Genomic DNA, 27,562 nt, shown 5'->3' with positions numbered 1-27,562 from the left:
TGAATACCTTGTAACCAAGGTAGGGCCCATGTTTGAGGAGTAGAGCAAAATTTCTGCAGATAGATCTTCTGAGTACATATTGGTTATCCAGATATAACCAAAAGGTGTATGCTGGGGGTTTTCTTACCAGTTAATGGTCTTTGAACTTGCAATGGGAATCCAGAAATTAAATGGATAAGACTCTTCTAACAACTAGAGATGCAAGCAAGTCAGCAGCACATGCTGAATACTGGAGACAAATGATAAACTTTCCTCCTGAACTTCCATCCTCCTCCATAGATACCCTGTAGCAGAACCTGAAGTCTCCCAATTTGAGATATGTGAAACACATGTTAGAGAATTCCGTCTAAAATTCTGCAGCAAAACAGTTTCAGCATTCTGTAACAGGCTCAAAGTGAGCTTTTTTCTCTGCTCTCAAGAAGCTTCTAATTTTCCCTACAGTTAAATAGGAAATGTCCTTAAAGAGAGGGAGATTTTTTAATTAGAAGGTAGTAAAATTTACAGCTACCTGAACAACTATCACCTCATCTCACTTCTGCTGATTCCAACAGGAGAATATCAGGCTGCAGCTACAGTAGAGATACACAAAGGTGTGCTCATCCTTTCAAGCTCAGAAAGGAGGGTAGGGCAGTGCTGACAAAGTGTTTGGAATCATTCCTGTGTTCTGTGCTATTGCAGCTCTCCCAGATCTGTATTCAGGTAAGAATTTATAATCTGTCCCACAGCCTTGATCAGGAGAAAAAGTGGGTTCAGCAGCTTGGATAAAGCACTGGGCCGTGGAAATGAAAGGGTGAGCATTTAGTGAGTATTTTTCACTGGGTAAAACACACCCATTCCTGTGCCACGTTTTTGGTCAGGATTTAGAGATCTTTCAGGCAGGAAGTTGCAGAAAACATTCAGAAACTTTACAAGCACCACAAATAGAAACACAAAACAGACAATGGTGCTACCAGAAGAGATTTCTAGGATCTTCCCACATGTATTTAATTTGCTGAGGTACACAGGGAGAGGTACTACAGGAAAAAGACAATTGTAGGTGTGGTGAGTACCCATATATATATATATAGGATGTTAAAAGGAAACCACACTCATCAGACTGAGAGATGAAGAAGAGGGAATAACTTTACACAATTACTGATGAAAACATTAAGATTTACATTTTCCTAACAGCCTAAGGGACTTATTTGGGAGTTTTCTAAGATTATTAAAAGCAGCTGTCTCCATTGAATTGTTTGGACTTAGAGAATTCTGTTTATTCAACAAATCTAGGAATAAGGTCATGTCTGCTGAGGTGCTTGAGTGTGGAAGATGTTGACCTAGATCAGTGTTTCTCAGATTCTCAGCATGTGAGGACCACTTCTGGGTCATCAGTCTTCATCTGTCCCTACTCTGAGCTCCACTGCCTCACAGCATCCAGAGTTTGAGGAACACTGTTTGGTGTTTGGCCTGGAATGTAGGGGTTTTATCTTAAAACCCATTGCTTTGATTTTGTTTTGCCTTTGTGTGACAGGACATAAGAGGAATGAAAGTCAGGGATTTAGGGGTATTAAATCTTTTTTTTTTTTTTTTTTTTTTTTTTTAATATATAAATGAAAAAAGACAACAAGCAATAGTATTTAAAACAAAAAACTGAAATCCCCTAAAGGTGATTTGGCCATACCACTTTTATTCAGGTTTTTACTCAGTACCTATTACTATGTTGTCAGTTGTAGCTTGTATATAACACGTTTTGTTCAGCAATTCCTTGGTGATTCAGTAATGCTTTATCCTCTATAAATTTATGTCACAAGTCCTTTTTGTGTTAGGAAAGCACAAGCTTGTAAGAAAAAAAGAAAAAAAAAGTTTTTGTAAAAGAGCTGGCACTACCCACTGAGTACATCCCCCTGACAAGACACACAAATAGACACCGATGTGTTTGGGTAATTACATAGATACTTTTAGTCCCAGAATGTATTTTTATATACACAAAAATACAACAGTTACCCTCACCCTTGAGCTGGAAACATTTTTCTGTTTCAAACTGAAACATTTTAGGATGTTTGCCTCTCCGTTTCATTATAGTCTAATGTATGCAAGAGTTGAGTACTGGTTTATTTTCTTGTTCTCTTTAATAACAGATCTTCTGTCATCATATAAACCTTCTGCCCCTTTAACCAGAGTTATTTAAGTAATCATTCAGGTGTGTAAGCCTTTTGCAGCATGCAGGCTGAGCAGATGCTGCTTAAAGACACCACAATGTTCTTTAATGTATGCACAGCTTTCTTGTGTTGCTATAAAACTGAAATATTCACAGTGATGAAAAATATTTTTGCAACTACAGGAAATTTTAAATCATAGAATCATAGAATTGGCTGGGTTGGAAGTGACCTCAGAGATCATCGAGTCCAACCCTTGAACCACCATTGCGGTTGCTAGACCATGGCACTGAGTGCCACATCCAGTCTCTTTTTAAATATCTCCAGGGATGGAGAATCCACTGCTTCCCTGGGCAGCCCATTCCAATGTCTGATCACCTTCTCCCTAAAGAAAATCTTTCTAATATCCAACCTAAACCTCCCCTGGCACAACTTGAGACCCTGCCCTCTTGTCTTGCTGAGAGTTGCCTGGGAAAAGAGCCCAACCCCCCTCTGGCTCCAACCTCCTTTCAGGGAGTTGTAGAGTGTTACCCTTAGACTGAGTCACTGGGTTTCCATTACCCCCCCTGAGTACTGTGAGTAACCACACAGTTATCTAAAAGTACTTGTGCCCCACGTCAATACCAAAGTGACCTAGGTAAGAATGGTGAAGATGGTTGAGTTATTTTTTCATCCATGAAGAAGTCAGTTGTTGGAAATTCTTTTCAATTAAAAACAATTGCATTCTTTTGCCCTTATCATTTGGGGCTATCTCTGACTTAGATCAGAAAGCTTTGCCTTTTCTCCACCTTCCCCATCTTCTGTTCCCTCGAGAACCCTGCACAGGCCCTGCTGAGCAAAGCTCCCATGAAGCAGCTCCAGCCCCCTGCTCCCTGGCTCAGGGCTGGCAGCTGGCATCAAGGCTGCAGAATTCAACTCAGGAACTGAAATCACCTCTGGAAAGAGGAAATCTACCACAGAACCCACCTGTTTGGTTTTATATGCAGCAGATTTGGCCCAGTGTCCTTATTGCAAACGAATGTTGACAACAGAGGGATAATGGATTAGATTTCTAGCAAAAACCTCCTGTATCAATTCAGCCATTTGCCAAGTCAGCTGATGCCCTACTTTCAAGGCTGTCATAGCAAGCAGTTCTGAACAGTCTCTGCTTATTAAAAATGGAGTACTAAAATCAATATAGCAATATCTCGTTGGAGAAAACTCATTTTATCAATAGGTTTGTCATTTTAAAGATGATTAAAGGACTTTATTAGGCATCATCTAGACTTTAGAAATAGTTGGTATGAAAATAATAAGACATAAGCCACAATAGACTCACAAATCTTTCAGTTACATCAGGGAATGGATATTCTCCTGTAAGTGGAGGCCTGGAAGCATTCCTATCTTTACTTAGATTATTCATTCCTCAATTACATAATAAAATCTGAGGTTGTTGACAGATTTCAGTGGCTCACGGGAAGGTAGGCCAATTATTCAGAATCTGCATTTAAAATTGTTAAAAATACCAAGTGTCCTGAATTTTTCATTAATGACTTGTAAGCAATACTTACTCTGACCTACAGGACTTCACTTTGGAAAGCTCCAGACCAGCTTCTGCCTAAGTCCTATCCAGTCAGTCAGAAGAGAAGCACATAGAAAGTTTGTTCCTCTACTGCAGGTGAAAACAGCTGAGTGTGAGAGAGAAACTTGTTTTTCTCCAGGATAAAAAGAACAAGGCTGTCTTTACACTGTAAATAGAAATGCAAACACACACTTGCATCTGCCAACACCCAGGCTTAAGGACACCACTTCACAGGCAGTAGAGAGCATTCTGCCTCTGGTTTGCAAGCTACAGAGAAAGAAAATATATAAAAAAAATAGGACAAAAAGGAATTGCTAATAAATGGAATGCTGATCCATAATTGAATATGAACTCAAATTTTACAAGGTGTTTCCAAGGAAGTTAATAAAAATTAACTTATAACATTATTGGTTCTACAGATTGGACATGCCTGAAAGTCTTTAGGACATACACAGTAAAGCACTCCTTAAAAAGGAAGTTGTCTTTTATGCTTGGGAAGTTAAGATTCTATCCAGTCTAAATTGTATCCCTATTGGAAAAGCATTAAGTGTTATGCTGATCCCCAGCTGACTTTATCCCATAACCCCTTTCCTCATGGACTTTTCTCCAAAACCAGATAAATCTGCATTTAGATAAGCACAGTGACCAAGAGAAATAGGGAAAGTGGTGGCAAATTGGCATGCTACAAAACCTGATTTTCTAATAGCCTTTTTCAGAAGAGTTTCTCACCATTTCAGCATTGCTTGGGCTGGCAGAAAAGTGTCTTTCACTCTGCATGGGATAGAATGTGGTTGGGAATGATGTAGGAGAAAAATTGTCTTTCTGAGCTTTCTATCATTTTGATTACTTGTAAAAATGCTCATTTACACCACTCCAATACACGAGGAGCTCTACAGAAGTTTACAGTTCTGAACAAAGCTTCAGCTCTTCCCCCATGGCCAGGCAATCGAGAAGCCCAGATGGTAACATGGGATGGAAAAAAACCAAAGCAAAACAACAGAATAAACCACAAAATCTCTTGTCCAACTTTTAACAGAAGAGTACTCATAAGGGAAGTCCTAGGAAGCCTCCTGATTGCAAGAGTTTTGTGTGTGCATCCACTGGAATGATCACAAACACCCAGCACAAGTCTGGGAAGCTCAGAGGAGGAGAAGCTGCCTTGGTGCTGGCATCTGAATTGGAGGCAGATTTGAACATTTTGTAGTTCAGCTAGAACTGATAATTCTTTAGGGAGCTCTACTTAATAATAACAACTTAAAAAATAAAAAAAAAGGTGCATTTGTAAGTTTTCTAAAGTGCATTGTCAAGAGAAAAAAAATAAGAGCTCTGGAAGAATAGAAGAGAGTGACATGTCAGGAAAAATGTTCAGGTTAGGATTTGTTTGTTTGTTTTCTTTTACCTCTACTTCTACTGCTGTTACATGGTTTTCCTAACATAAAAAGGTACACACATGCTTTTGAGGCAGATAAAATGAGCAAAGTAGAGCAGTCCTCTGCTAAACAGGAACAGTTTGGAACAGGAAAGGCTAATTTATTCACCTTCTTTAAAGAACTAGAAACAGGCCAGGACAAAACAGCTCCCTCCTGCAGCTCAAATAACAAACCAAAACAAAAGCAATCAAAAAATCCCAAAACAAATAAACATCCCACAAAAAACAAACAAACAAACAAAAAAACCAAAAACCAAAAACAAACAAACAAACAAACAAAAAACAACAAAAACAAAACAAAAAAAAACCCACAGTAGAATATGCTACCAGGCTGAACAGCTCATGGGGTTTGCATGCCACGGAGGATTTGTCTTGACACATCATGAATTTTGTTGAGGTCAAATTCCAAGTTATCTAAATACTAATTTACCTCGAGAGATACAGGGCTCAGGAAATAATTTTGCATTTTTTCCCTGGAAGTGACTGGGGGAAGAAGCTTGACTGTGTTCAATGTACTGCTTTCAAAAATGTGTTACCTTTCTACTGGAAAAGCTGATAAAACTTTCGTTCTTTTCAGGCTAAACCTTGAGTTTTAGGGATTCTTCTTTTCATTTCTACTGCTATTTTTTCATGGAATTCTTGGAACTTCTTGGCTGGAGTGATCAGGGGAGTTCAACAACCAGCAGTGGTCCCTTCCTTGCTAAACAGGGTTTATGAAAACTGGACAGGCATAGAAACTTAGAGCTTCCTGGCAGCAAAAGAATTAGAGAAATAAAGAACTACAGCAAATGAGTTTTTCTGGGTCTTGTAAAGCTCTAAAGACTGTTTTGCTATGTGGAAAACATAAGGAAAGGGAAACACACTCATGGCCATGGTCTTAAGTTGTGCCAGGGGAAATTTAGGTTGGAGATTAGAAAGAATTTCTTTACGGAGAGGGTGATCAGCCATTGGAATGGGCTGCCCAGGGAAGTAGTGGATTCTCTGTCCCTGGAGATATTTAAAAAGAGCCTGGATGTGGCACTCAGTGCCATGGTCTAGCAACCGCAACAGTGATTCAAGGGTTGGACTTGATGATCTCTGAGGTCCCTTCCAACCCAGCCAATTCTATGATTCTATGATTCAGTATACGTCCAATAAATTTCTATCTGATCTGGATTCCACTGGAAAACCTCTGGCATTTCAGCCAAAGAGCTTTCTGAAAGAAGGGAGCTCTGAAATCCAGGCAGCTACCAAAGGTCAGTGCATCTTGATACCTAAACAAAGGGTCTCAGTTAGACCCTTGGGATTTTAACGTATTTGATTTTACATTTTAAGCCCACCTTAAAAAATGGAAAAAGTAATTTTTCATTTATCCAGATTTCTCACAAGTTTGTAGGTTTCTGTACCACTCACAGCTTTTTGAAAATTCATGCAAGCCTTCAGGTTTCTGAAAAGCAATTCTTTCAGAACTTTATCAGAGACAAAAATTATCCTTAACACAGGTTTTTATGCAGATTCATCAAAATAAAATCTTGTTACAGACTGCAATACTAAATTAGGGTAATGATTTCTCTAAGCCCCAGTTATTCTCTCAATTACTTATTGACTTAGCCTAATTCTAAACTAAGGTTAATGAACTAAAAAGGAGCAACACAAATGTAATTTTCCCCTCTTTTATATAATGCCTGTAACTGTGTCACAGCCCAGGATAAGACTTATCAGTGGTAAAAAGGTGGCTGTAGACACACAGGACTGCAAATTGCTGAGTCTCCTTCTGAAATCCCATGGTATAAACCTTTCCTAGAAAACCCCAGAACATCTTTTTGAACATTAGGGCATGATGCAGGCACACAACACTTCATGGTTAATGAATAAACCAAAGTTACTCCAGTATCTACCACAATAGACATCTGTGTCAGCCTTCATAGCACTAAGAGTATTTATTTCAAAAAAAAAAAACAAAAAAAACCCACTGACAGTGATCTTAATGGAATCTCTGCCTCATTTTACCTATTAGCACAAAAAATGTGAAACTCAACCTAATCCCTTCCCCATTTGAACTGCTTGAAGATACCTGTGATTACTGGGGCCTAATCTGCTGGGGAACTGCAGCAACCCAGCAGTTCTTAATGCTAAACACCATAAATTTGGCTGCATCTGCTTTAGGCTTCATAGCTACTACCAAGCAAAAATCATTGCATTAATGGAGTAATGGAAATACAATAGAGCAGTTTATTAGCTCTTTAAAGGCAGCATGTGGCATCCACAGACTCTGTGGGAGATGAGCATTGTCCCAGGAGCAGTTTCATTTGTTCCCATCCTGTGCCATAAAATTATCTCAGACTAAGTGTGACCCTGCAGGTCCCCTATTAAAATTATATTTTTGTTACAGAATGGTGTATACATTATTGAAGCACATTGTTTTGATCAGCAAAAATTGACATATTGTGCTCATTAACCAGTGAGTTTGAATATTTAATTTATGAGGTCTGCTCCAAGTTTTTTACAGATCAGGCACTTAAGGAAAGTAAACAGACAAAACTGCAGAGTATTAAATGGGAAAGATTCTTACTGAAACCAGAGCTTTTTCAAATAGCAAAATAAAAGTGTCTTGTATCATATGCTGATGGATGACACATTACATAGGCAGGTAGATGGGTTAACTGGGCTCATTAGCATCATTTCCTTTTTAAAAATTTGCAACTAAGAAGATGAAAAGATTCAAATAATCTTTACATTTCTCTCTTACACTTTACACTTTCCATGCAGGCCTTTCCTAATCAAATATTGATGGTGATGCCTGTTGTTCTTCAAAGCTCAGCAATTATATTGCAGCTCCCTCCTAAGAAGCAGCACTGTATCAAACCTCTGCTGTTTCCTTACCTTTAAATCCAACTCTCCTATATTTTTTTTTAAATATACACAACATAAGATCTATTATATCTTTACCAAAAAAGGCACTCTGGACATTTTGCCTGTCTGATGGCCTTCAAGCAACCTACAGAGTCCTGCATCCTTCAGGCCCCGGGTTGTAGGTTAGAAACCTGCTGGACTGATGCAGCAGATCCCACAGTTCTATCCCCCAGCTGAAACCACCACTTCCTCAGCGGATTAGAGCCCTGTCACACAGATAAAAAAGAGGAATTTGGGTTTTCCTGCCTGGCTGTGCAAATCCCGGGGGTGCAGAGGTGAAGATCCACGGGATGGGTGGGCAGCGCTATCTGCTGGCACCAAGGAAGCTTGCAGGAAACAGCTAGAAAGGGATCTTAAAAGTAAAAAACGGGATGCACTCGGTTGTTTCTACGTCTAGGAGAGATTTATGAGTAAATCTACAGAAGATTTCCAAGGTCCAGGAGTACGGTCTTTAGTGAAAACTATTTTGAAAATGCTGTAATACAGCGGCGGGGTCACAGCTTCTCTTGCTCACTGGTGCATGCAATGAGTAAGCATAAAGGTGAAGGCATGGAAAATAAGATTATGAAAAATAACTATTCCAGTGTATAAATATTCTTCAAATCTGCTGAAATAAAATGGAATACACTATATAAAACAATTCTTTAATACAATTTTAAATTGTTATACATGTGCGTGTCTACATCTGTACAGACACAGAGAATACCTGCAGGATAAGGAGGAAGCTCTCAGAAGTTTGGGAAATCTGTAGAAAAATTGTCTCCTATTTAACTACATTAATCTCTTCAGTTCTTCAAGAATGCTGTTTCTAAGCAACTTTGATTCAGAAGAATAACTTTGTAAAATTGTTCTTTTCTCCAGATTAGGTCCCTTCTAACAACAGCTTGAAAATCAAGAGAGCAGCAGAACACTGCTCCTAAGTCTAACAGGATGCCATAAGCACAACATAAAGAAAATACATGTTCTTTCTTAGCCACTGCTTTGATATAAAGGAACCAGCTAACCTCAGAAGTTTACATTTGAGGTTCTAGTTCAGTGTGATGCTTTGTCACTGTCTCTAAAAGTCAGGTTTCAAATCAGACTTGCCCTGAAATCCATGCAAACTCCGTTTTGAAACCTTGAAGCAGTCTCAGCTTTACAGAAGACAGACAACACACTTCTACAGTACAATCAGTTCAAATCAATGAGGACAGTGCCATACATCACAGAATATGGTTTAGTCAAGATACTATGAAAAACAACCAAAGATGTTAAATGAAAGGAATTTGGCTTTAAGAGACTCAAGAACAAAACTTCAGTAAGTTTACCATTGCACTTAGAAACTCAAGTTCAGGTGAGCTGAGCTAGAGAGTGAAATTTTGCATAGGATCCTGCCTGGGTATCAGGAAGAAAATAAAACAACCCAGCACTGGTATTTATTTCCCCAGTGAGACAGAAGACAAATGCAGGCTTATTTTTTACATTTTTAAAGCAGAGACTAGGAACAGTTTAAAGTTAGTGTTTTAATATCTTCATGGAGCACTTGTGCCTCCAGGAACCTCTCCAGGGGGGAGAGGAGTTGAGCAGAAAATCAATGGCACATTGCAGGCTCCTTAGGATCTGGGCTGCTCTCCCCAGGTCACCTGCTGCTCTTGCTATAAGGACACCAAATGGCAAAGTATGTGACATTAGCAGGTGAGCTGCTGCTATCAGGGCAGGAAATCCCACCTCTCCCTGAACCTGCAGAGCTGCTTTCTTCTTTTTCTAGACTATAGGACTCTAAGAGGACTCTATTTTCATCCTCAAGAAAGGAACATCTAATATTGCAGATAAGATCCAAGGACACCCCAGCAGACAGCCACACACAATTGATTTTCTTGCTTCCTTACATTCAGTGTTTCTCCACTGGCAGGCACTGATACAAGTTTAAAATGTTCTTGGAATTAATCTTCAAACCACTCCTACCTGAATAAATCCAAAATGCAATATTCTGTTATTTTGTAAAGGCCTCTGGGAAGCAGAGAGCCTGCTCTACCCCTTACAGAAAGGTGACAGTGAGCTCTAATATAGCCTGAGGCTGAAAGGCAAGGAACCCATCTCAGCTCCTTCTCCTTTCCTCCTGCATTTCCTCCTAACATTTCTAGCATGGCTTCACCCTCAAACAGGCTTCTTTTCCTGAAGCTTCTCTTGCCCAGGGTTTTAAAGGGCATTTTAACACAATGAAAAGTAACGATGTAAACCAGCTAAGTTCTGAAAAATATTTAGTTCAGGACTAGTTATGAAAGAAAAGACAAAAAGAACATGATCTATGGTTAAGTAGAACACAACAAAAATGCTTCCACAAATACAGGGTTAAAGAACATTAGAGAAAAAAAAAGAAAAGTTTCATGGTTTGGTTGGTTTTGTTTTCCTAATGGTCATTATGAAAACTGTAGAGCTTTTGAGATAAACATGCATCAAAGAGTTTTGTTCATTAGGAATGGATTTTTATTGATTTTGCTTGTATTCTACCTTTCAAAGGCATGAATTGGGACTTTTTTTTTTGTGATCTCAGGACCAGCAAATTGTACACAGACACCAAATGGGTATTCAGTTCTTACTTTGAAACGTAGCACAGAATGTATTAGCTGAGTGTGCCTGTGTGGCTTTCCTGTGTCAAGATAAAGAGGGAGAACAATGCTGCAGGGGAATTATGTGCCCAGAGCTCTGTGAAGCAAGAATTCAAATGAGAGAGATTAAATAGAAAATAACTACATCAGGAATATGTTAATAATTTAATTAAAGTCTACCAAAGTTGAACTGTTCCACAATTAAGGTTGAAGCCCATCAACGTGCTTTGTACTACTCAGGGATTTTGCCACAGGTAAAATTGCCTGGTTTGAAATGTTCCTTAATGGGTGATGTGACTGGGGTCAGCTACAGGGGTAGTGTGACAGTGTTGGATGTAGCTGTTTTCTGGGAACAGTTTTTACTGTTACTGATGCTTTAATACATGCTTTCTTTTCTGGGGTGTCATTTCTAGTGCCTAAATGAATAAGATAAATAAGAAGTGCCCACTGCAAGTTGCAAGTGTTGGTGGTATCTGTTGACACAAAGAAATAAAATGGGCATGGCCTGAAGGTGCAGTTTGGTCCTGATTATGTGAATCTGGTACATGTGGCCACACAAACATAAGAAAACCAGTACTTAAACCTAGGAAGGCAGATAAAATGTCAAGATGTCACATTTGCTATATTGAAGACCTTGGATTTGCTGGTAACACCTCTCTGTGCCCATGCAGTCTCACTTCAGGTGTTCCTGCCTCCCTGCAGGTCAGAAATGAGGCATATCAGGTATTTCAGGGCATTACTGGTGTTCTTTATCTGCAGTTATGAGAGGAAGTTCTGTTGCAAAACTGTCAATACCAGCTCATTACAAGCACTGCATTTTTATGAGGGGAGAAATGAGAAAGACAAACGTTACTCCTGCTCAGAGATTTGCCTCTCATCCATTTCCTCTCTCTCTGCTGTACAGATAATTTTTTTTATTCATACGAGGGGTTATTTGGGTCACTTTTACCTTAAGAGAGAACATAATAGTTCCCTATTTTGAGATTTGTACCAATTTAAGAAAGAAAATGGATTCTGAATATTTTGCATAGTTGCTAAAGGTAACTGTGTTCAGTGAAGCATGAGTTTCCAAATGTGAATAAGAGGCTTTAAACATTTTTTCCCTATTTGTTTTTAAACTACATTTGTTACTTATGATTAGCAGTTTTAGGTCATTCATATGCAGTGTACTGAAATCCAATAAACTGACCTTTTTCCACCTATTAAACTCAACTTATTGTTTAATTATCATGTATGCAAAATCAAGCCAAAAATCTGGGGAGCATTTTCAAATAAAAAGATGTTTTATTGGTAAGGAACAGAAATATTTGTGTTTAGTACTTTTAATAAGAAATGTATGACTTCTTATTTTGAATTGGAACAAACACCAAACCAGAACATCTGTATCGAAGTTTACAGAAAACAACCATCAAAAGCTGCTTAATCTCACCCATTTAGTTCTATTACACAGCCTGTTCAGTCTAACTTTTTACAATATCCTGTGCAAGAAAACAGGTCATTTCAAGTCAGTAATTAGTATTAGATATAAATGACACTGCAGCAATGTTAATTACTGTAGTACTGATGTAGTATAGAATATAATACATAATAGTCAGGTATTTAATTTTAAATTGGAGTTCAACAAAGCATATTATTGCTACACTTCCTCTTCTTAAAGTCAATGAATGTTATCCAAGTATTCCATTTTTACATAAGTCACAACTTCACCTCACACTGGCATATCTCACTTCCTAATAGCATAAATTAAGGAACCTCTTACTATAGGAACTCTTCCCCTATGGCAGTGGAAATTATGACAGAGTTATATTCCATATAAGAAATTTCCACAGTCATTTTCTTTTTTCATTACAGTAGCTGTAAATCAGTTTCCAAATGAAGCATAACACTCAGTCTTCTTAAAAATAAAGATGAATCTTTGAAGACCATTACAGCTATTTGAGATGTAGTAGGAAGTAGAAATACATGATGAAGTTGTAATTTATTCTGTACCACTATGGCTAAAGTATCTGGCAATTGTAAGCATAAAATATTCACAGCAAAATAAAGAGTCTTGCAGGGGAGGACAATGAAAGTTTTCACCTGCAAGTCCAGCAGGAGTAAGGCTCCCTGTATATATAAACAACTATATCCCTGCTTTTTGCAGCCCCTTTACTTTTGGATAACTTTGTTATAAAAATTAAAATAAGGAAAAAAACAAGTTAAATTTCAGACAAGTTCAAGCATACTTATATAATTTATGTCAACTGCTATATTCCCATTTCCAGTGCAGAAGTTCTGTTGTGAAGCCATTATTCAGACCTGGCATTAAAAACTATTCTAAAGCCTATGTATTTAGAAGTATAACAATGCTACTTGCTGGGCTAACCACGTGCCCCTGGCTAAAATAGGGATTTAGCAAAATATTTCAATATACAGTATAAGATTCAGAGAAGGAGTTGAAGTATAACCTCAGGTTGTGTATTTCAGCTCACGAGTTGCATTCCTACGTTGAAATGAGAGCGTGTAAAAAGTGAGTACATTTAGCAAGGTTTTAGGCTTTATAAATTACACTGAGAAAAATGCTTTTTTTCCCTCCTTATTTTGTTCAGGTCAGTGGCACAATGTACAACACAGGGAGACATGTATCTCTACGATTAGACAAAGAGCATTTGGTCAACATCTCCGGAGGGCCGATGACGTACAGCCACCGCCTGGAGGAGATCCGGTTACACTTTGGAAGTGAAGACAGCCAGGGCTCAGAGCACCTGCTCAATGGACAGGCTTTCTCTGGGGAGGTATGACAACATTTCTGGAGTTAACAGCATGAATTACTCACTTCCCATTTCTGCCTGGAGGTTTTTGCAAACTGATTTGTCCTTTATCTACTCCGAAAATCAGGGAAATTCTTTCTGCGTGCCCGTGCCCTGCAGATTGTGTCTAAAAATCTCATATCTAAAAAATGAAACTGCTGTATTCCTTGTATGCATAAACACCTGACAGGCTCATCTGCACTAAAGAGTAATCAAGTAATTTTGGATGGGTCCTTTATATCCTGAGTATTATGAGATATGAGATTGGGTATCAATCCATCTTTGATTCATGTAAAAATAAGGTGATAGTTAACTTTAGAAATGGTTCCACAGAACCATATTGGTCTGCTCAAGAAATAAAGTTGACTCCACAGGTAAAACCTGGCAGAATTAATAAGTAAAATCTTGAAAAAAAAAAATTTAATGCATCAGAATAACTGCATATTACTGTAGGGATTCTTGTTAAAGATCCTCTAGGTATCCCTCTTACCCTTCTTTCAGAAGACCAAAATGGATAGCTTTTCCAGATAAAGCACTTAGTTTCTTGGAGATGAATAATCGAATTAACATCTGTACTATCTATCATAAATTCTGGTGATGAGTCAGTTAATGCATGGCATTTTCTTTGGCACTGTGCAACAGTGGTTATTTAAGAGCAGGGAATTAATTGCGGAGTTGTCAAATGATGGTGTTACAATTGATGGCAAGCTTTTGCTTTGTTTTATAAGCTACATAAACGTATAATACAGCCAGTGGCAGCTTTTCCATGGAATCATTCATGTCTTACACAACTTCTGGTTGCCTATGTTGAATTCTATGATAAGTGAATATGTAATGTATTACTCCTTTAAGAGCTGAAAGGTAAGTATGCTGTAATAAATGAAGTTCTTGCTATTCAGATTTACAGAAGAGCAATATTCAAACAAAAGCAAGTTGACTGAACAAGAAAGTAAAAATCTGGTTGAATGATACCATTGCATTTGGTATCATGTAACAGCATAATGCAGGGGGGTTTTAAAGTTATAAATTCATCAGACTACAATGAAATGAAATGTTGAGCACTGCTTTGAAATTCTTAATATTAATACTTAACTAGGTTTTTTGGTGAAAGTAGGAGTCTTGAAGTACTATTCATATTTGCTATTTACTAAAAGAGACCTCAAAGGTTTTATTCATGATAGCAGAGTACCCAGCCAAGTGGAAACCACTGTCACTGAGTCATGAACAGCTGGATCCACAGCATATACAGGATTCATCCAGTTATCTGAACTCTTCCTGCAGTGAATAGAAAGATTTAGCATCTTTAGAGGTTGATCATTTCTGGTAGCCAGATATGAACCTTTTAGGACAGGACAAATCACTCTGGGAGATGAATCTCCCTTGGCAACAGAGCAAAGACAAACAAGAGACCAAGTAGCTTAGAGGAGACACCTCCTTTTCAGATGGAGAGATGAATTCTGTCCTCTGAGGATTTGTTTTTCAAATAGCTGCTTTGTACAGCTGGCCAGGTAAGTTCCAAAAAGGTCAAGCCTTGATTACTAATGTGAACTTGTATCTGCACAATTAAGTCTTATTTATAGAACACACACTGTCTCCAAAGTACAAGCACAGATTCAAATCAATCATGCTGTACAGCATGGGCTCAGTTTTTCAGTGAAGGGCAGCAGCTGATTGTGTTCTTCGAACATAAACCCATACAAATCCTGTCTGTATAAATAAGTGACTTTATCATAAAGTCAGATAAACTGCCTACAGTTTTCTTACTGTAGTTGCTGGGAGCTGTAGACATTACATCTTCCAGTGATCACTTATATAGAGGATGTGTTTCTACTGTACTGTGCTTTCCAGACTGTTGCTACTAATTACAATTCACTTCTGCATTGGATGATGCTGTCAGAGGAGAGGGGATAAAGAAAAATAACTTCATAAGTGCATTGGTTTAATTTAGTCAGTGCAGGTAAGAATAGCAATGAGTATTTGTTGCTTTAAGCTTCAGCAAGTGTAGGCACCCAGAGAAAAATCATTGCAGGATTACACTGCCTGACTGCTAACTCCCATGGCACTGCCTTTTTACTGCTATTCTTATTTCTGCTAGACAAACCCATTGTGGCTTTTACTGAAAGCTCTGTTTTGCTGGGGAAACAACTCCCAAGGCTGAAGTTACTGAAGAACTGTGACCATTCCAGTAGATCACAAGCAGCTCATTCCTACCCCTCCTTCCATCCACTCCAAGCCATGTCTGTCCCTTCCTTTTCAGTGAGGTCCCCAAGCATCTTGCAGGGAGAGAAGGGGAACCTGGGAGCAGGTCCAAGGACAGAGCAACACCTCTTTCTCCTCTCCTTCACAGCACTAGAAAACTATTACATTGGCTCAAACAGACCAAAATTAAGTCCAAGTGTTTGCAAGGCAGAAGCTTTAAAACATCCCCAATATATCTTGAATCAGCTGCTGTGTTCTCTACACATCTGGAAATCCCACTGAACACCCAAAAAGTTTGTTCTTTCAGACTCTTTCTGCCTAGTAATGATGTTTTGCAAGTGGGCAGGTACCCAGAGCAAGCTAGAGAGCACTGGAGTGGTACTGAGCCTGAAAAACTATCTAGAAACAGCAGATTGCTTCAAAATACAGTGTGGTCTGAATGATACCAAGAGGCTTGCATTTTCCAGGCTTAAACATTTAACTGGGTGTAAAAGCTGTCAAGAGACATCTCTACAATAATCTGGTTACCTTTTAGCCCCTAATTATCACTTCAGTAGCAGAATAACTGAGCTAATGCTTAAATAGTTTGAATTTAAGGGCTTTAAAACTGTGTACCAAATTATTATCAATATGTTTGGCACTGCTAACATGGAAAGAAAAGGCAGGCTTTTGAATGCTTAAATAAAGAAACTTAAACCCACTCAAGTAGTTATCAGAGGGACAATTCCCTACACTTTGCATAAGCATCCTAATGTATTATAACAATTAAGAAGAAAATCTTGGCCCATGCAAAGTCCCCAGCTAAGACACCAATCATCTGTGATTGCTGCCTCTGTGCAAAACAGTTTTTAGTGCTTCAGAGCCTATAACATTTAATGAGAAAGAGCATCTTCCCTCCAGACAGCAGCAGAAATTCCTTTCAGAAATACAGCAGAATTTACCAGAGCACTGCTGCTCAGGTGCTACCTTGTTAAAATAAAAAGCTAACAACCTCCCAAACTTTCATGGTGCAAATGGGACCCTTCAGCTTTTCCATGTGGCAAAGTAATAAAATCCCATACCTTTTTTTTTTTTTTCCTAAGCAGAAAAATGAGAAATGTGCTACATGAGACATTCAAGCACTTTATGGCTGTGCACTGTAGTAGCCTCAGCAATGTAAAGGCAGAAAGTCAAGGGGTTTAATTATTTGAGGTTATGTACTTTTCAAATATTCAGTGGCAGGAGACTTTCAAGCAAGAGAACATAGTCCATAACACATGAAAAAAATAAATTTCTTCTTCTCTGCCCTCCAAGTCAGCCTTCAAAAACCGATTGACAGAGATTATCAACACACAACGGTTTCACCTATTATATATATAGTAAAATAAAATCTGTAATGATCTCTAGATAAATGAACACATATTGGAAACTATACACAGTTTGGAACTCAGATTTACTTTTGCTGTTGCCAAAAGCCAGTAGGAAATCTTAGTAAAATACAAAAGAAAGAAAAAAAAATTCAAGGAGAGGACTGAAAATTCTGAATACCACCCTGCTCCTACGATTGCAAATTTCTTTAACTGCAGGCATATTCCCCATGAGTGGGGAACTTCTAGTGATAGTAAAGGATTACTTATCAGGGAGATCAGTGTTGCAAATCCAACTTCTGGTATTTTTAGAGGCAGAACTGTCAGATAGACAGCCTATGAGAAGCATACTGCCAGCTGGAATAATTTAATCCTGCCTGCTGCAGAATTAGAGTAGTCTGAGTTGTTAAATCAGAAACAGTGTCCCTGCCACCAGAATCTTTTGTACACCTTTGATTTGCCTGTCTAGTTCTAAGTAGCCTTCCCAAAGAAAACATCATCATCACTAATAATACTCCTAATAATAGAAAAACATAACCAAAAAACCTTTACTTGAAAGCAGTGCATCTGTAATACTACTGTAGTTATGTTGGCAAAACAGAGCAAGTCATGGTTAACGAGAATGTCAGCAGAAAAAGCAAGTACAGGCCAACCCTACATTGTATTGCTTCTTATAAGCCACTTACATCTCCTTTTATCTGATAAGGCCCCTATCTTCACCTCAAAAAAGTCATCACCTGGAAGGTGGACATTTGGTGGCACCCCTCAGGTGGCAGACAACTAGCCCAGGATGCTGCCTCCTTTTCTAATCTCTGGGTCAGTCCTTCACAAAAGCCCCTGTTTTCTCCACACAGTTCCCTACACTTCCCCAATATTCAGATTCCTCTCCCAGGTCTGTTTTTCTGTTTTATTCTCCATAAAATATTCTCCTCACTGATGTGAGGATATGCAAGTTTCACATGGTTCTTCAAATCCTGCTGGCATGCAGTCCCTGTCTCAGTTAAGGATCATTACATCAGTTACAATATCCCAGAGCAAAAGGACAGGAATCTGCTGCTTCTTCATAACCACATCCCTACAAGGTTTGCAATTCAGCTCTGTCAGTTGCCACAGGACATCTGTATTACATTTTGGAGACCTTCTGGGAAAATATGCAGGTCATTTTTAAGTATTTCAGCCAGAACATAAGTTTAGTGTACCATTTATTAATGGTGAGGAATAAGCCTCTGAGGAAAGTACCAGCTGAGGGAACATGTGTCGAATGGAAGGGTGGTTTAGTAAAATTTCTATAACCTTCAGATTAGTGTTCAGCATCAGAGGAGAAAGTCAATAGGATAATGAATTAAATTGCTATAGAAACAGAATATAAATCAGGAATAGGTGGTGTTAGTGTCATCACTACAATATAAGGAGGCTATTCACATGAGTAATTAAAAATCAGTGGGAGATGAGCATGAGTATTAGTTGCAAGAATGCATCTCTGCCCACCCTAAAGATTACAGGTGGCTTCACCCAAAATTTTACAAAATATTTGTATCTGTGAAATGCAGAATTAAAGGCCAAAGACACTTATGCATCAACACTTGCTTATTGTGATTTTCTAAACCAAAATCAATTTTGTATTTCAAGTTAAGTGGCTGTTTATTGCTGCCTAATACAACAGAAAATAGGATTGAACAATATATTAGCACAGATTGAAGGATATTCACACCTCACTGTTGTCTGCTCATTTAAGAATTATCCAGTGGAAATTCTTTTCCACCCTCTATTGACTTCATCAGCAAACTCAGCTCTTTGACAGAGAAGTCTTTTGGTAGCAGGCTGCTTGCTCTGTCTCCCTTCTAAAACCACCTGGAGCTGACAAGGCTGCCCATCCTTCTAGACAGCAGAGCCCTGGGGATTTGAAAGCATGGTCCATAGGAGAAGAAATTAAAGTATGGCCTGAGGAAGAACACTGCTGAAATAGTCTAAACAGCAGAGCTGGCAGGGAAGCATTCTGGAAACCCAAAATATTTTATAAATTGAGACTTAGCAATAAATTTTTTAAACATTCCTAAAATACTTTTCAGAGAAAAATGAGATGAAAAATCAAGATGCTAAGTAAAAGTTTCACTGACTAAAGAGTCACTAAGGTACTGCCCCTGTACTCAGCCCTGGTGAGGCCACACCTCGAGTCCTGTGTCCAGTTCTGGGCCCCCCAGTTCAGGAAGGATATCGAGGTCCTGGAGCAGGTCCAAAGGAGGCAACTGGGCTGGTGAAGGGACTCGAGCACAGACCCTATGAGGAGAGGCTGAGGGAGCTGGGGGTGTTCAGCCTGGAGAAGAGGCGGCTCAGGGGAGACCTCATCACTCTCTACAACTCCCTGAAAGGAGGTTGGAGCCGGGTGGACGTTGGTCTCTTTTGCCAGATGACTTTCAACAAGACAAGAGGACATGGTCTTAAGTTGTGCCAGGGGAAATTTAGGTTAGATATTAGAAAGAATTTCTTTAAGGAGAGAGTGATCAAGCATTGGAATGGGCTGCCCAGGGAAGTAGTGGATTCTCCATCCCTGGAGATATTTCAAAAGAGACTGGATGTGGCACTCAGTGCCATGGTCTAGCAACCACAACGGTGGTAAAAAGGTTGGACTCGATGATCTCTGAGGTCCCTTCCAACCCAGCCAATTCTATGATTCTATGATAATGCCAATGTATTTACTGTACCTGAAAGCAGCAATAAAATAGTTGGTGACCCTAGGACAGTATAAATGGAGCAGGAAGATAAAAGGCAATGCTTGAATTTACTGGGTATTTTTGTCAGGTATGAATCATATTGTTCCAGAATCAATGCATGCATCCATAGCAATTAACCACAGTCCATTTCTACACAGATGTAATTCAGATTTAGCAGCCTATTAAACTGTCAGACTGGGGCTTCAATTCCAGGACCAGCTGAGAGCAGGCAGAAACTCGAGGGGCAGATCAAAAGGCTCTGAGACTCCTGGCAGGAATTCACAGGGAGACATAAAGGGATAAGCTACAACATCTAAAATATTCACCAGTTTCATGAGATACAGCAAATAATTTCTCAAAATCTAACATTGAAAATATGAATTAAAATGAGATTTTTCATATTTTGTTCAGCCATTTGTGTACTTACATTCAAAGCATCTAAGTTACACGTATTTAATTTTTACTTTGCTAATGAATAAGAACCAATTCTGCAGACAAAAATGCAAACCAAAAATTGCTGCACCTAATTCCATTTCCTAGGTCTCGTTTCATTAGATTTTCCTGGAGATTTTTGTGGGAAATTTTTCAGCATTTTATTCAACTCCACGAATCATGGGCAGAATTGTGGAGAGAGGAGAAGACAGAACGATTCCTTGAAACCAAAAGCTGAAAATGAATGGGAAGGCAGGTAGTAACTGAACACCTAAACACCCAGGGCTACATGGCAGTAATTTCAATTTTAAAGCACCAGTTAGAATAATGTACTGATATCCAGGTATTTGTAAGCTGCAAATGGGCAATATTTAAAATGCAGCCAGTTTCTTATCTAGGAAGCTTTTACTTCTGAACATCTCCTTTGGAAGCTGTGAGACAGATGACTTTCCAGGAATATGGAACAGATATTTTTGTGATGTATTTTACATCAAAATGCAGTAAACTTCCTACACTGGCTACATTAAAAATGTATCCTAATCCTGAGTGGCCTCCAAAAGCAGTTTCATCTTTACTGCTTTTGAAGTGAAATAGTTGACTTTTAACTTATGTTTCTTCCTGTACTTTTTTGGCTGTACAGGCATCTTCAAGTCATGGGTGATACACACTTGTTAAGTACCAAACTCCAAAACTCAATAGCCAGGAGGAGCTATAGAATTAAGTGAAAGTGTAGCAAGAGTAAGTCATTGATCTTAAAGATACATACAGAAAAAATACACAGCAAGTAAACCTCATTTTGATGTGGATGGTTGCATGGCCAGGCAGTGCCAGCTCCTTCTGCAGTCCCAGTTTTCTATTCAATGCTGTTGTAGTCACACTGCCATTGGTAAAGGAAAATTAGATTCTAGGAATAACCTGGGTTATCCTTCCCTTAGGTAAAAAACTTAACTTCACAAATCAAGTTGTTTCATGTCCAAGCTTTATATCAGCAATAAAGATTTTTACTTCATGTATAAACTTCTCATATCATAAATATCATTCAATGGTTTTTTTTCCCTTTTCTAAAGCTTGATAACAGGAAATACAAATGAAATTTTTAACTCTTTTATTATTTATTTTTTGCAGGGGGAAGAATTTACCATTCACAGTATAGGTTTAAGTGTGTATTTTATAACACAGCTAAAACTGGAAAAGTTTAATGGTTTTATTTGAAGCAAATTGTAACAGATTGTTTTTCTTGGTGTATACACCATTAAGGATTGGTTATTACACCAACAGGGAGTCAGGACTGGACCTACATCCAACCAGGGCTCTTTGTAGAATACAGACAAATAAAAAGATATGAGGAGAGAATTACAAATTCACTTTTTCTAGGAGAAAGACTAACAATAACATAGAATTTAAAGGAAAAGTCATTTAATTTTATAATACCAAACAAGTATTAGATGCCATCTGGACTTTGAATGATTCTTTATAACAGGTGTTTAACCATTAAAATTTAAGACTAAATTTCAGGTACCCAAGGATTTTGATCTGTATTTTAGGCTTGCACTTCATTTTATCAGGTTACACAGATATTTCTGTAGTCATTGTGGGTGAAAAATTACAGTTCTCTGTCACATCAAATAAATGAAGGACCTTTTCAGAACTATTTCAGTATGTCAACATTTTGACACTGAGACCTGGTAAAATTGTCCAAAACTAACTGTAATTGAAGAAATAAAAAATTCAGACAAAAAAACTATACAGACATAACCTTATTTCTGTACATTAGTGATTTCTAGAAAGCATTACTAGAAATGTAAGGATTAAAACTTTTTCATGTACTCTTTAAGGAGCTGTAGTTACAGCAATGAATAAAAGGCAGTTGAAGTCAGGGTCCCAGCTGCTGTGTGGCTTTGGAGCTCTCATTTCCACTGCCATGCAATAGAACTAATTCTAATCTCAGGTTTGTTACAGCAAGAAGCAGAAATCCTTCTACAAATGTTTGCTGTTCTATCATCTAGGTCTGAAAGCATCCAAAAGCACAGGCTTCTCAATATTTTACCAAAGCACATTATTTTCCCTGGATTCTGCACAGGAAATTCTAAGCACTTGATACAAGAAGCTGAGGCCCAGTATTTTTTGCATCTCTCTGTTGACCTCTGGAGAATTTGTGATACAAGTTGCCCAGATATTGTTTGCTATAGACTAAACATCAGAAACTCTATGTGCAGATTTGGGTGGGTTTTTTTGGTTTTTTCCTTCTTTTTCATTATCTACACATATGTGGGTGTTCCTTGCCAGAAAACTTTTCTTCTTTGGAAGCTGCTTTGCTGAATCTTATGAGCTACCCATCCATTAGCAGCCTGCAGAAGCTGTCCAAACAAATTGCAAGCTCTGTGACAATGTCAGCTTCTCCTAATGGAGCATGTGACACAGCAAAGTATCTGCTGCACGGAATAATAAATATTGAATTTCTTAGATACGGAGTGAAACAGATCCCCTTAGTAATAAATATATTCTTGCACATGTTTACTTTTCAGTTACCAACTGTTCTCTTTTTGAGAGGGAGGGAGGGAAGAGTGGAAGAGAGTGCCAATGTACTGAGAGCACAGTCTGTCACAGGCTATAATCTAAATCCCTTGGTGCCTCAACTGTAAAACCCAACAACAGAAAGCAATAAGGTGGAGTTTTTGTGCTTAGAGCAGCAGTTGTAGGATTTGCTCTCTTAAACCACTGGGACATAAAAACATTCAGCCCTCTAAACCCCGGTTCTCACTTATGAAGTATTCATTTTGCCTCCTTCCAATTATTATCATTAGCTTGGGGTGTCTTTACTTGATACAGGATGATTCTTCTTTAATTAAACAGTAATTTACCTCTGCAGCAAACTAGGTGCATTTTGAAATGGGTTTTATGTTACTTGGCAATTGTTTTTTCATTACACTTGTAAATTGTAATTATTTTTTTTTCTGAAGTTTTAATTTAACATTCCAGAGAGAGGAGGAATCACACCTTTGTCATTCTGACCTGGGACATGAGGAGAGGAGGAAACCACTTTCTCCTAGGACTGAATTAGCCCAGGAATTGTTCCAGCCTGAAGTCTGTCCCCTCCCAGATGCTACAGACTGGTTTCCAACACACAGAGCCTTCACTGTCCAGCTACTCCTTTGTTAGGTCTTTGTCCCTTACCTTATGTTTAATAGTGTTTTATGAGTCATTTCTGTATCTTAGTAAAAAAAAAAAATAAAAAAAAAAAATAGATAAATCAAGACAGCCCTAGCTGCCTTTTATTACATTTTTGGGGAATGCTGTGAGGTTGCCAAGTTACAGCTTTTATTTAGCATACTGACTTGAACTTCCACCACCAGCAAAGACCTTTTCTTAATTGAAAGTATTCAGGCATAGGCTTCCTCCCAGAAAATCAAAATGCTTTAAATTTGAGGGATTCTACCCATCTAGGCAATTGATATTTTCATTAAAGGCTAAGAAGGAAAAACATCCTAGTCTTTTTTTCCTTCAGGCAAAAGTGTGATAGATAATGGATTAGGATATTTTACAAGCAATGAAGGGAAGCAAACTCAAGTTTTCATTTAGAATTAGATCAGTTTCTCAGGCATCCCTGTCTTTAAAATAGCATGGGAGATAGGAGGCACAATAGTATCAGTGTTGACACTGTGGAGAATTAGAATTTACAAGGCTAAACCATATTTCTTTGAAGTCTGTTTTCTTTACACTTCTCTTTTAATATCTCACCTCTATCTCTGCATAAGCTAACTGGACATTACTGTACACACTTGCCAAGATCTGGATGATTAAAACTCATTAGAAATTAATTAATTCCATTCAGTTTTCAGTAGCTTGGCTATTTTGAATCTAATTGCTATGAAAACATTTCCTAGTTGGCAGTTTGCCATAGGAATTATTAGAAAAGCACCATATATCAGTTAGCACTCTGAAAGTTCTATCAGAGGCAGAGTTCTGGAATTCAGCTAGAAAGGGCAAGTTCATTACTGCCCATCTCCTCCCATCATGTAAAACTTTATTTACTCTTTCTTATCAAAATATGGAGATGCTACTGCCATCTAGTCCCTGAAAATTCTAATAGCAGTGTCAGTAACAGCCTTCATCTCCTTAACCTACAGTATAGAACTGGTCAGAAGCAGCTGCCACATTCCCTCAAATGCATAATTCCTGTTAATGAAAAAACAGGTTTTTTTTTCTTTTTTGAGACATAGTAATGAGACCAGTACACATTTAGCATAGTTAGTTATGTGAATTTTTGCTCTTTTCACCTTTAGCAATTTCTTTCCCATTTCCTCAGACAACCTAAGCACAGAGTGATCAAGGACTCAGCTCTCAATCCTATACAAATATCTCCAGCTCAGTCTGATCCTTTGAAGTCTATGTCCAAAGCAAAGCATGTAGAAAGCATGTCCTGAGAAGCCCATCATTTTTTGTGCTGATACAGGACCTTCATCTGACAGCAAGCACAGCTACAGCAGCTCAGCCACCCAGTTCTCATTCCTTGCTCCTCTTCAGTCTGAAATACTCTGATGAGGGTGTGTAGACAGAATTTTCTTTCTCCTTTTCCGTTCCACCAAGCTATTAGTTCATTACTTTTCACTGCACTAACTTTATATAAAGCAGTAGAAAAGCATGGCTTTCAAATCCTGGTCGAGCTTCTCTAGAAGCAGCAAGAAAAAAGTTTTATCTGTCTGTCCTTTTCTAAATACAAAATTGTAGTAATATGCATAGATTATGAATTAGATGTTTGTCTTACATAAGGAAATCTGCTTCAGAAAAGGATGACAGACTCTTTAGTATGAAGTGTGCTACTGCCAACTGCTTTGGGAGATGACAGGTTAGTGTTCAGGACATGCTCTCTTCAAATAAAAAAAAAAGGGAATAACTTAAAATACTATAAAATATGTTACCAATAAAGTAATAAACTAAAAATAAATAAAATATTTGCAGAACAACCCATCATGGGTGAGCCTTAGAACCCTTTATAGCAAAAATTCCTTTAGCAGAACATGCCAATATTTCAAACTAATCAGAGATAGAGCTTTAGTCCCAGTCCTGTCTATAGTGAAATTACTTTGTGGCTTTGGGGTTTCTGGATTATTTCTGAAGAGTATTGTGGTATTGACCTGTAGAGCCAGTTTTACATGAAATACAAATTACTACACTAAGAGTGCTCCAGCTGAGCAAGGTTTTGGCACATTTTGGTCCGTTTTTGCCTTCAGAGAAGCACTGGGAAGAAGACATTTCCGATGAGGTTGGTAATGGATAAGCTTACAAGAATAGTGCTGCTTAAACAACAAAGTCCATGTTTTAAACATGGGTTTTTTAACAGTTTTAAACAGTAAAATCCACCCCTGACCTCTCCTGCTTTCAGCATGATAGTGCCAGAGAAGGGGCAGCTTACAGGAATATTTCCATGCACATACAAGGCTGCAAGTTACAGCTTAACCCCAGGAGCTGCAAATTTAGACAGAGTTCACTGTTATAGAAGTCTTAAAGCTCCCAATGCCTTTGGTATCCAGATTGTCCCTTTGGCAATCTGGCTGTGCCCACAAACAACATTTTATAGACATCTGAAGCCCTGCTGAGGAGAGGGAAAGCCAACAAATTACCCTAAGGTGGCTGGAGTGATGAAGACATCAATCTCCAGGCTCTTGGCTAAACCACAAGACAAACCTGCAGGAAATCAGGGAAATTTCTGATAGCCTCTGCTTGTGTTTCAGAAAAATTTCTTTTAAATAAGGTTCCCTCCACAAGGTACTTCAGTTTTGACATGTAAGCATTTTCTAGCAAACCCCTGTTTCAGCAAAAAAAAAAAAAAAAAAAATCCCAACTAGTTCTGCTTATGATTAGTGCAAGGCCTTATTCTGTGTGAAGCCCAAGGGTCTGTTCAGTTAAGAGGATTTTCACTGTTTAATTTGTAGCTCAGAGCCTCCCTATCTACTGTTCCAAAGTCACAAAAGGCACAATAGAGGGAACTGTTCCTCCTCCTAACTGGTATAGCTATTCCCTTGGGCACTTAATTAAAGAAAAAAAAAAAATCACCCTTATTCTTCTAGATTCTAATGAATGTCTGTCTGATTCGTTCTCAGATGACTTTCTGTCAGAAATCTAAGAGAAACAATGAAAGGAAAAATGGCAGGGAGTATGGGAAAAAAAATTAAAAATCTGTATCTGAAGGTCCAAAAGCCTTTTTCCTGTGGCCTATTTGAAAACACATACCTACTTTTTAAACACATTCAATACTGGAGATGACTGAGAATTTTTTATTAAAATTCTGAGCTTTCAAGCAGCACATTTAGGGTCAATCCCCACAAATCTTTGGGTTTGTTAACAGCCCCATGGACAAGAGAAACGATGGGAATGGCAACAATCATAAAGGAAGGGAGGGTGTAGGTTTACATACAGTTGTTGCTGTCAGGAGGTGACACAGGATCACAACACAAGGAAGGCAGAATGCAGCCGCTAGGATTTTAAATATTTAAACACACTTCAAATTGCTTAGCTCTGCTGTAATTACATGTAAATTTCATATTTATTTTTACTTGTTTGGAGTACATCATACCAAATAATAAAGTATCTAGAAATTGCTAATAGTACAGAAATTACAAAGTGATTGGACAGAAAACAGAATTTTTAAAATTACACAGACTGCTAACACAGAACACAGCAGTTTTGTGATGCCAGCTCTCCTTCAAATGATAAGGTAAATTCAACAATATTTTGGTTCTTATTATCAGTCTTCAAGCACCTTGCAGTAAATCCATTTTACCTGTGTACTGTAAGATGGTTTTCCTTGTTTTATGCTTTGAAAGTGGCAGCTTAAAACTCAAAGCTAATGACCAAGGAAGGGATTCTGCCCCTGTACTCAGCCCTGGTGAGGCCACACCTCGAGTCCTGTGTCCAGTTCTGGGCCCCTCAGTTCAGGAAGGAGATTGAGGTGCTGGAGCAGGTCCAAAGGAGGGCAACCAGGCTGGTGAAGGGACTCGAGCACAGACACTATGAGGAGAGGCTGAGGGAGCTGGGGGTGTTCAGCCTGGAGAAGAGGCGGCTCAGGGGAGACCTCATCACTCTCTACAACTCCCTGAAAGGAGGTTGGAGCCAGGGGGGTTTGGGCTCTTTTCCCAGGCAACTCTCAGCAAGACAAGAGGGCAGGGTCTCAAGTTGTGCCAGGGGAGGTTTAGGTTGGATATTAGAAAGAATTTCTTTATGGAGAGGGTGATCAGGCATTGGAATGGGCTGCCCAGGGAAGTAGTGGATTCTCCATCCCTGGAGATATTTAAAAAGAGACTGGATGTGGCACTCAGTGCCATGGGCTGGGAACTGCAGCAGTAGTGGATCAAGGGTTGGACTCGATGATCTCTGAGGTCCCTTCCAACCCAGCCAGTTCTATGATTCTATGATTTTTAAACCTAAGATATCCATAATTTAAAATTTAAAATAGACAAATAGAGAAGTCTAGAAAAACAGC

General features: G+C 38.6%; 1 protein-coding gene across 1 annotated transcript in view; it reads left to right on the top strand.

The window, feature by feature from the left end:
- Window positions 1–27,562, top strand: part of CA10 (carbonic anhydrase 10) — a 158,608-nt gene that overhangs the window by 107,406 nt on the left and 23,640 nt on the right. Inside the window, exon 4 of the mRNA XM_030461832.1 lies at window positions 13,194–13,379. Within this exon, the coding sequence (XP_030317692.1) occupies window positions 13,194–13,379 (186 nt within the window). The remainder of the gene's footprint in view (window positions 1–13,193; window positions 13,380–27,562) is intronic.

Source organism: Calypte anna, chromosome 18 (genome assembly GCF_003957555.1).
Source record: "Calypte anna isolate BGI_N300 chromosome 18, bCalAnn1_v1.p, whole genome shotgun sequence".
In the NCBI taxonomy this organism is placed as follows: Eukaryota; Metazoa; Chordata; class Aves; order Apodiformes; family Trochilidae; genus Calypte; species Calypte anna.
The sequence above is the reverse complement of the archived record's forward strand: the minus strand, read 5'-3'. Positions and strand labels throughout refer to the sequence as shown.